The 10,724-nt window shown below is 34.6% G+C and overlaps 2 protein-coding genes across 2 annotated transcripts in view; both read left to right on the top strand.

Annotated features, from left to right (window-relative positions):
• The window catches only part of LOC106875720 (rho guanine nucleotide exchange factor 12), a 365,906-nt gene extending 359,937 nt beyond the window's left edge, over window positions 1-5,969 (top strand). Inside the window, exons 33-34 of the mRNA XM_052968059.1 lie at window positions 4,321-4,484; window positions 5,824-5,969. Coding sequence (XP_052824019.1) covers window positions 4,321-4,484; window positions 5,824-5,969 — 310 coding nt within the window. The remainder of the gene's footprint in view (window positions 1-4,320; window positions 4,485-5,823) is intronic.
• LOC106875722 (uncharacterized) overlaps window positions 1,889-10,724 on the top strand; it is a 34,580-nt gene continuing 25,744 nt past the window's right edge. The window contains exons 1-2 of the mRNA XM_014923967.2: window positions 1,889-2,237; window positions 4,321-4,484. The gene's annotated coding sequence lies outside the window, so the exon portion shown is untranslated. The remainder of the gene's footprint in view (window positions 2,238-4,320; window positions 4,485-10,724) is intronic.

Here is a 10,724-nt window from a genome sequence, read left to right as displayed (position 1 = left end):
CCTTTGTTTCATTTAATTTTTAAAATAATAAAGGATTTAGTAAAATAACTTCACTATTTAGTAAAATAACTTCACTATATATATATGTATGTGTGTGTCTGTGTTTGTCCCCCTCCCCCAACATCGCTTGACAACCGATGCTGGTGTGTTTACGTGCCCATAACTTAATGGTTCGGCAAAAGAGACCGATAGAATAAGTACTAGGCTTACAAAGAATAAGTCCTGGGGTCGATTTGCTTGACTAAAGGCATGGCCACAGTCAAATGACTGAAACAAGTAAAAGAGTAAAGAGTATTATTAAGCTGATGCTTGGAACATAAATTAACATGAAATCTTGATGAAAGGTTTGTAATTTAGATTACTTTAAGACCGGATAGCAATAAAGATGGTCTGAAAAGGGGGTGATATCAAAATAGTTAAAACAAGAAACTTGTTTAACCCTTTGCAGACGGATTTAGTACAAACAGTCTGTGCTATATATTGGTATTACACCGTTCAGTAACTACATAATTTTTCATACAAGAAATTTTACAGTGTATTTACAGATTCTTCTCAATGTAGTATATATGAAAACATGGTACCACACAGAGCAAGACATCGCACTGCTCACACACACACAGTATTTTGGTGTGGTCAGAACCGCTTCCTGTCTGCAAGGAGTTAATAGAAGCAGGGGCAGCCTCAGTTAAGTTGGTATCAAAGGGTTACTGTAGGGAGTAAATCAGCTATATTATTGTATCACCAAAGAAAACATTGCTTGAGATAATATTTGTGGTAATTCCTGTTTGTTAATGGGCAAGCTATAATAATAAAAGGCCTAACTGAAGCAGAAGCAACATTATCTCTGCATTTTACAAAACCAAAATGAAGATAAATCTAGTAATCAAAGTCAGACTAGGGACTGTACTGTTGAGTTCCTGTTATCCTATTCAGGATCTTAAGCTCAACAGTTTTTCAGTCCTTCTTAGTAATGTTTAAGATGATGGTGCCACAAAAAAGCAGCTAGTAAATCCTGTAGAGTGGTTGGCATTAAGAAGGGCATGCAGCCATAGAAACCAAGCCAAAACAGACTATTGAACCTGGTGCAGCCCTTGACCTTGCCAGTTCCTGTCAAACCATCCAACCCATGTAAGCATGGAAAATAGACATTGAGTGTTGATGATGAGAAAATAGCATGAGAGAGTGAGTATATATAAAATATTTGTTAAAGATGATAATTACTTCAGAATTTTTAAAAATAACTTCATTGTCACCACTATTACCAAGACAGCAAATGCACATTAATTATAAACTTTTTTAGCTTCCTGGTTAAGATATTCTCTTCTTAACCACTTGGTTTCAGACTCAGTCCCACAACATGGCACCTTGGGCAAGTGTCTTCTGCTACAGCCTTGGGTAGATCAAAGCCTTGGGAATAAATTTAGTAGATGAAAACTATAGAAGCACATCTTGTATATATGTATGTATGTACGTGGGAGTATTTTTGTGTCCTTGTCTGGACATCATACGGTGATGATGATGATGATTTATTTTCTCACCATCTGTTTTCTTCTATAGTTCTGGACTAGTAAAAGTCCATGAACATATTCGGTAAATGGATACTGAAAAAAGCCCATTGACAGTTGGTGTTGGTTTGTTTACATCCTCATAGCTTAGTGATTTGACAAAAGAGACGATAGAATAAGTACTACAATTAAAAAATAAGTACTGGGGTTGATTCGTTCAGCTAAACATTTCAAGACAGTGCCCCAGCATGGCCACAGTCCAGTGACTGAAACAAATAGATTAGTGCAACAATATTAATATTGACTCTAATCCAGCATGAAATATTTTGGCAAAATTTTTAAAAGGTGTTTTTAATTATCTTTGTAAGTAGTCTAGTGAGACCGGTTTTCTGTGTTAGTACTCTTGGTGAATTCCTTTTTATTTCTTAGGTGGTTCAAATGTATACAAAGTGCTGTGGATACATACGACAAAAAACTGAAGTCAAATACGACAGTCACTGCCAGTAGTACTGTATCTACGCCAACGACTACAAATAGTACGTCCATAACATCAACACTAACAGCAGCAACAACAACAACAACAACAGCAACAGCAACAACAACAGCAGCAACAGCAACGACAACAGCAGCCACAACACCAACAACAACAACAACACACAGCACAACGGAAGCACAGAGAAAGACCGACAGTATTGGAACAGACCAGCTACAACCCGATACTGGTGGTTTGAAGTAAGTTTCTTCTCTCAGTACATAAGTTTAACATAGAAGGGTGCTGGAGTCCTCTTGACATTGTGTAATAGTTGTAAATGAGTGTCACTGTTGTACAAGCAGTGTCATTCGTTTCCAATGTTCTTTGGATACATGTCTGTCCGTATTATTACCTTGCTTAGAGCATTAGTGAGAAGGGCATCTGGCCATAGAAAATCTGCCTCAGTAAACTCTGTCCAACACATGCAAGCATGGAAAAGTGGACATTAAAACAATGTCGATAATAATTACTACTACTACTACTACTACTACTAATAATAATAATAATAATAATGATGATTTCTTTTATACAATAATAATAATGATGGTGATGAGGATTTCTGACATTGGTTCAAGGCTCCACATTAAGAGAAGAGATGGAGTTCATTCCATCAATTCCTCATATTTCACTTGCATTTTATTTTTTTTCAAACTCTGGAACAATGAAAGACAAAATTGACTCCAACAAGATTTGAACTCAGAATTCAGAGAACTACAATCAAAAACTGCAAGATATTTCATTTGGCACTCTACCAATTCTATCATCTCCAAAAATATTACTGAACATTGAAAAGCTGGCAGTAGTAGATTTGATAAAGAAACAGCTATGTTTGTTGTTTTCATCTGTTTTATTTCATGTCTATATTAGAGGCTGTAACCTTTAGTTTCACATTAACATATAAGATAATAGGTAATACATACATTCATTTCTTATACAAGAGAAAGATGAGGTCGACATCTGGAACCTTTTACAAGATATACAATATTTTTTTCTCATTTTATAAGTAGTAGCTTATGTACAACCATGGCTATACGTTTAAGAAGCTTGCTTTGCAACCATGTGGTTTTGGGTTCAGTCCCACTAACACGCTTTGAGATAATTCTTCTAGTTCTTTATGTTCTGAGTTAAAATCCTGTTTTTCAAGTACCTCCTGACTGGCCTTCGTGCCGGTGGCACGTAAAAGCACCCACTACACTCTCGGAGTGGTTAGTGTTAGGAAGGGCATCCAGCTGTAGAAACTCTGCCAAATCAGATTGGAGCCTGGTGTAGCCATCTGGTTCACCAGTCCTCAGTCAAATCGTCCAACCCATGCTAGCATAGAAAGCGGACGTTAAACGATGATGAGGTGGTGAAATACGAGTCTCACGGAGGTAATGACAAGGGACTGAGACTTTTTGCAATTCGCTATGCTTGAGAAGACACATGAAGCAAATGAAACTGTAGTCGTGGACAGTGCCAGTAACACATAAAAGGCTATGCTAATAACATGTAAAAGGTACCCAGTACACTTTCTGAAATGGCTGGCATTAAAAAGGGGGCATCCAGCCAAATAAACCAGGCCAAATTAAACTGGAGACTGGTGCAGCTCTCTGGTTTACCAGTCTCAGTCAAGCCATGTAACCCATGCCAGCATGAAAAACGAATGCTAAATGATGATGACAGAGTTGTGTCTCTTGCTGAAGGTGATCAAATAACAACTATATCAATTGTCAATGTTCTTACTTTAAATATTTCAGTTAGATGTTGTGTACAGGTACATCATCAATTTTCTGGTATCTTTATGCTGTTTTTCTGGACCATCCTGGCCATGTAATAATAATTCATCAACACTTCTCTAACCTACTAGTTATGCACTTCCCATGCCACAGATATCATACAACTTATGTACTGAAACACCAAGGTCCATTTTTCAACAAGTCTACTTCTTTATTTTGGATTGATATGGATTGATGTTTACATTTGTCACAACCACTGATGCACTTGGTTCCCTTACATGTTGTAGCCATAACTAAAAGTAAATTTAAGCTAAATAAACAAAAGATCTAGACTGCAGTGTAATGAATGTATATAAGCACACAGTACCCACAATGCCACCTGTGGTTGTACAGTGAATTCGACTGGTGACTACAAGAATTTCAAATTACCCCTATAATTTAACCAGATGTTAGGAGATGATGGACTGTCAGTTACCAGAAAATCGGTGGTACCTGTATTATTAAATGTATTATTTTAAAAAAAAAAAAGCAAGTTTGTTTATTTTGGACTTTGTTATTCTATTAAAAGAGATAGAGATGTTGTAGAACACCTTGGTCAATTAACCGATGAAAGATTGAATGTGGAGAAGGCCGATGAGGCCCACCAACCAGAAGCACATTTTGCTGGTCCGGAAGATGTCATCATATCTGATGTAGCGATTGCACGTGCTGAGTCAGTACAGTCTCCTATTGGTAAGATTTCAATTTTTACTCAGACTCTTTTGGTTTTCCTATTCAACTCATTTATGTATTCTCTAATGACCAATATAAAAAAAAAATTAAAATATGTTTTAAACAATCAACTGTCATCTGAACCCTCCCCTTATTACCATTACTCTATCTGAACCATCACTTTATTGCTATTACTCTATTTCTTCAAATTAATCTACTAATTCTTTCTTTCTTGTGTTTTTCTGTTTCCATTTGATATCATCCTTTTTACTTTTCTTTATTTTCTTCATTGCTCAGACATCCATTTTAAGATCTTACCCTCACCTGCTCCATCTCTCATATATATATATATATCACAGAGCTTATGATACATAAATGTATGTATGAGAATTATAGCATTGGCTATTATTCCCAAAGATTTTTTCCATTGAATCCTACTTGCTCATTTGCAATAGCTGGTTATGTATACATATGTGTTTGTTTAAGATAAACAGAAATAAATAGAAAACTTTTTGAAATACAAAAAAAAAAAAATAGCTGTAAGTGGTAAACATCATCAATAAATTTTGTAGTTCAAAACCATTTTGAAAGAGAAGGACTTGCAATTAATTCAATATACCAGTTTGTTTGCACTTCTTGGATGCCAAAAAGCTAATATAAAAAAAAAATACTATGCTATAAGGCATAATTATCTAACCTCCAAATTACCTGCCCAGCTATGCATTTTAAAGAATGGATATGAAATAGCCACCATCTCTTGGATCTAATGTCTTATAAACCATTAACAATGTCATCATGCTGTTGTTCTGCTTATTTTAAATTCTCCCGCACTTCCCTCAGGTTTGGGCAACCATGTATTTCCTTTGCGGCAGTGCATCTGTTTCTGTCTTCATTCCTGATCTCTCTCTTTCTCTGGCTGGGTAACCTTGTACCTCCTCTGCAGCAAGACGCCTGTTTCTGTCTCTCTGCCTCAGTGTAGCCTTTCATCATCCAACACAAAGACCTTTTGTCTATTGTGTATTCATTATCACTTGTCTCTATACCCATCTGCAATTCCAACCCCTGTCCCATCTCTACTCTATAAACAATATATTAGAGATGTCTCTTCTCTAAATTCTATTCAGCTTTCTTTAAATTTGTTTTTCTAAACTCTAAAGTCTTCTTCACTGAACTCTTTCTCTTGTTCTCTGGAAGCTATACACAAATCTTAATGTCATTCATTAACTTAGTTGTTACAAGTGTTCTCCATCTCAAACTGTTTATATGTTTAAATGCACCCGTGCATTATTATTATTATTGTTGTTTGATTAGTTGTTTAAATAAATTCTACCAGTTTGACTGTTGATTTTTCTTTTTCCAGGAGTTTTAAGAACCATCAAGATATTTTCCATTTCTTGTTTATCTAACCAAAACTGGCACTCTTCAGATATCATTACACTACAATGTTCCTTAACACTGTATTATGCAGGGGAGCAGCATCTAGATCTTGTTCATTCAGGGGCTTAGGTAACCATAATTACGTAATTTAGATTAAGTATTAGTTTGAATTAATTAGTATTCACAACTTTAAACTCCCCCATTCACCTAATCCCAGTATCATTAACTAATTAGTATATTTGAAGTATTGAAAGTAATCAACATTTGAAAACATATATTGCCATTAACGAATACTTTATTAATCTAAAATTTGTATAGTAAAGCATAGTAAATAGGATCTTTGTGCAGGATGTGTAATATTATTTTAAATGAAACTTATTTTGCATTGTTATTTATTTCTGACCAATCAAATTGTTTTTGTATCATCTCTTTTCTTTCGGACATTTCCAAAGCAAAAATCTGTCCAAGAATTCCAATAACCACTCTCGTAATAGTTTAACTTTTTCTTTTACTGGTGTCAGTCAGAGGCTGTGACCATATTGGGGCACCACCATTTGTGTAATTACTAGTTGACTTCAAACTCATTTCCCAGCCTTCACTCCAGATTTGGTTCTGGTGAAGCTGTAAGTTGGACAAAACTGCCCTTCTTTGCATTTCTTGCTGCAGTGTGGGTTCATCTGGTATCTCAGATAAAAATTTGTCTAAATGTTTTTTGAGCACATCTACATCTATGTTTTGTAGATCTCTGAGATTCTGGAGGGGCAAGGTATTGAAGAGCTGTGGACCTTTGAACACTAAGCTGTTATAGTATTGGGTCTTTATTCTAGATGGAGAGGGCAGGATCTTTGGTACTATGCAGTAATATCTAATTCAGGGATTGGTATAGCTTTAAATTCCAAAGTTAGGTGTTGCATCCTTAATATTAGTTAAGTGCTGGATTCTTAAAATTTATCTACAAAATATGTGAATTATTATATAGAAGTTCATTGTAAAATATTGTAAAATAATTTTATTTTATTTTTAACTAATTTCTATCACTAAAAGACATAATTCTGAAAACCTTTAAAATCTATTAAAAATCATTTCATGAAAATTTATTTAGTAGGGGTTCAACACTGACTATTCATTTTATATAGTTATAATTTCTCTCACAATTAGTAACCACTAGTATCATTGGTTACACGTGTCCAATGGGTTAATCATAAATTCATTGCATTTCTTAGAGTGACATTGACAAAAGTGTACCACCAGCTTGTCAGTTTCTCACTAGTCAGTGTATCCGTTGTTGATAGACACTGCTCCAGATTCCATTTACAACGAATTGATCAGCCGAAAGTTAAGTGAGATACTATCCAGAAACACACAATTGTAGTGGAGGAGCCAACTTGTTAAACCATACAACTTCACTTTTTGGTTAATTAAGTTTTATAGTCAAACACATTCTACTTTTCTAATTCTAGATTAACAGTGTTGTTGTTGACTGTACTTTCATCAAAGTAATCAATAGTTGATCTATTCCATTGTGTTTTGTCTATATGATGTTTTATATTAAAATGTCTTTTGTTTCAGCACTGTTCATTGTTTTCTCATATTGTTTTCACTTCATCTATTCAATATGTTCTTGTATTCTATATATTGTCTTACTTTATTCACTATTGTCTTACTATTAACAACAGTAGTTAGTTTGTTGTTTTTTATTTTTTTTCCTTATTGTTATTATTTGTTTACTTCTCTCCTCTCTTTGTTTTCTTTCTTGTTGTTGTTGTTTTTATTTTGGTCACCATTTCCTGTGAATGTAATCCAGTAGCAGTCCCACATGTTATTTCATGCAGTATTTTCCTTCACTCTGTTTCTTTTCTGTATATCTTACAAATCTGTTTTGTCTTTTCTTTATTAGTTTGTTTATTTAGAATGTCAACACTCTCCTTTAGTTAGTGGATGTTAACAAAATCCGCCCCCCCCCACACACACAAACAAATCAATTTTTTATTTCATCTTAAACACCTTAAGACTTAGGCAGGGTTGTCAAAGACTTACAATCCAGCAGACAAGCTATTTTTATAAATATAAATATCTATACTACCTCAAGATTGTAATTAAACATGAAAGTACTTGTAATATTGTTACATGTAATATCATAAAATTATAAAGATAAAACATGAAAACTCGACTGTGTTGGAATTTGAATGACCAGTATATAGGAATTTATCTGTAATATAATATGTGACAATTATTCGGTTGCCATAATAAAACTCTGAGTTTCGGATGTCAGGGCGGAAATCTGTGCCAGCATCTCGTCAGTTATTAAGAAAAACAAAAATGCTATGAAAATGACTGTTAAACAAAGAGAAATTATTATGTAGATGACTGTTATTAAGATAAGCAAAAGGGCCATTAGAATGACCGTTAAATAAAGGGAAAAAAACCCAAAGGGGAGAAAGTAAAAAAATGCTCATAGAATTTGCATATGCACACATGTACATACATACACATGTGCGCACACCCATGTACATGTGCAAATATGCTCACTCACACTCGCATGAAACATACATGCATACTCACACATCTATATGTGCACATATATATGCAACCATACACATGTACACCTACATATCCGTACACATGCACACGCACATACACATACCCATACATGCACAATTATATTCATATGCATGTCTAAAATCACATATGCTGTATATGCATATGCTCACTCACACTTGCATGAAACACATACCTGCACACCTACAAACACACCTATATGTATACATATATATGCAACAATACACATGTACACATACATACCCCCACACACACACACACACGTATACCCATACGCGCACAAATATGTTCATATACATGTCTATATATGCACATGCACAAGAAAATGCAGGGTGAAAGGTAATATACAGAAAAAATATATAAAGCAATAAAATTTCCTAGATGTACCTTAGATCTAAATAAGAATATTTACAAACCTTATAGGAAGCCCAACGATAGATTTAGTTACATTAATGTGGGTTCCTGCCATCCCCCCATAGTGTTTAAGAATTTAGTTAAAAACATTAGCAAAAGAATTTCTAGCCTCTCCTCCGATAGGGACATTCTTAATAGTGTTGCCCCAGTATATAATAATGCTCTAAAAGATAGTTGATTTAGTGAGGAAATAACCTGTACACCTGTTTCCAGTCCAATAATAATGAAAAGGAAACATAGGAATAGGAAAACTATCTGGTTCACAACCCCTTACTCCTCCGAAGCGACCTTTAATGTAGTTAAATAGTTTTTATCACTTATAGATAGACATTTTCCAATCAATCATAATTGCAGAAAGCTCTTCATTAGATATAACTTAAAAATCAGTTTTAGCTCAACTACTAATTTTAAAAATATAATCACACAAAAAAACAACAAAATGAAACCAACTGTTCATGCAGGGATAAAAATTTGTGCCTGCCAAATGGAGCTTGCATGTCCGAGACCATCATTTATGAAGCCACTGTAGACTCTACAACCACTAAGGACATAGTTTCGTCAAAGAAATATGTGGGTCTCACAGAGGGGATTTTAAGGCCAGGTTCAACAATCACACCTTGAGCTTCAGACACTGGGAAAAAAGAAAACAACCAGATTATCCAGTTATATATGGTCCTTAAAAGAAAAAGGTGTCAATTACAACATCCATTGGAAGATCTTAGCTAAGTGTCAGCCTTACACCAATGGCAGTGGAAAGTGCGGTCTTTGTGATATGGAAAGACGGCTCATCTCGAAAAGCAGCTTAGACCCCGCTACATGTCTCAATTCAAGAAGTGAAATTTTGAATCATGTCCACATATGGCTAAATATTTGTTATGTTTTTGGTCCCCCTAATCACAGATAGAACCTACTTTTCATATTGTGTTCACGTAGAAGCATTTTATCTCTATACATTTTTTATTGCTTTATATATTTTTTTCTGTATATTACCTTTCACCCTGCATTTTCGTGTGCATGTGCGTATATAGACGTGTATATGAACATATTTGTGTGTGTGTGTGTGTGTGCGGATATGTATATGTGTACATGTGTATGGTTGCATATATATGCATACATATAGGTGTGCATGTGTGTGTTTCACGCGAGTGTGAGCATATGCATATGTATGTGGGTGTGCGCACATACGCAAATTCTATGAGCGTGTTTTACTTTCTCCCCTTTGGGTTTTTTCCCTTTATTTAACGGTCATTCTAATGGCTCTTTTGTTTATCTTAATAACAGTCATCTACATAGTAATTTCCCTTTGTTTAACAGTCATTTTCATAGCATTTTTGTTAGTCTTAGTAACCGATGAGATGCCGGAGTAGATTTCCGCCCTGACATCCGAAACTCAGTTTTATTATGGCAACCGAATAATTGTCACATATTATATTACAGATAAATTCCTCTATTTACATAATATCGAGGTCTCATTCATTCTTTTGTTATCATACTATCACTATTAATAATATTGTGTGTGTGTATATATATATATATATATATTCTATATTTAAATAGTAAGGGTGAAAAATTGAATATTAATTTGATTCATATCAATTTAAAAACAGTGGCCTAGCATATTGAGAAATCTGAAGATTCAGAAAAATTATATTACATACATATAAGAGGGATGACCACTAAGTGGGCATCCATTATGCTAGAAGAAGACCACCTGTGGTCTGACCACTAAGAAAAGATTGTTCTGAAGAAAACGTTCTGGCGTTTGCTAAATTTTCTTGAGAACAAACTTTTCTTAGTGGTTAGGCCATAGGTGGTCTTCTAGCAAAATGGATGTCCACTTTGTGGTCATCCCTCTTATATGTATGTGATATATATTATATATATATATATTTTCTCTCTCTCTCTCTCTCT

Source organism: Octopus bimaculoides, chromosome 5 (assembly GCF_001194135.2).
Source record: "Octopus bimaculoides isolate UCB-OBI-ISO-001 chromosome 5, ASM119413v2, whole genome shotgun sequence".
Lineage (NCBI taxonomy): Eukaryota > Metazoa > Mollusca > Cephalopoda > Octopoda > Octopodidae > Octopus > Octopus bimaculoides.
The sequence above is the reverse complement of the archived record's forward strand: the minus strand, read 5'-3'. Positions and strand labels throughout refer to the sequence as shown.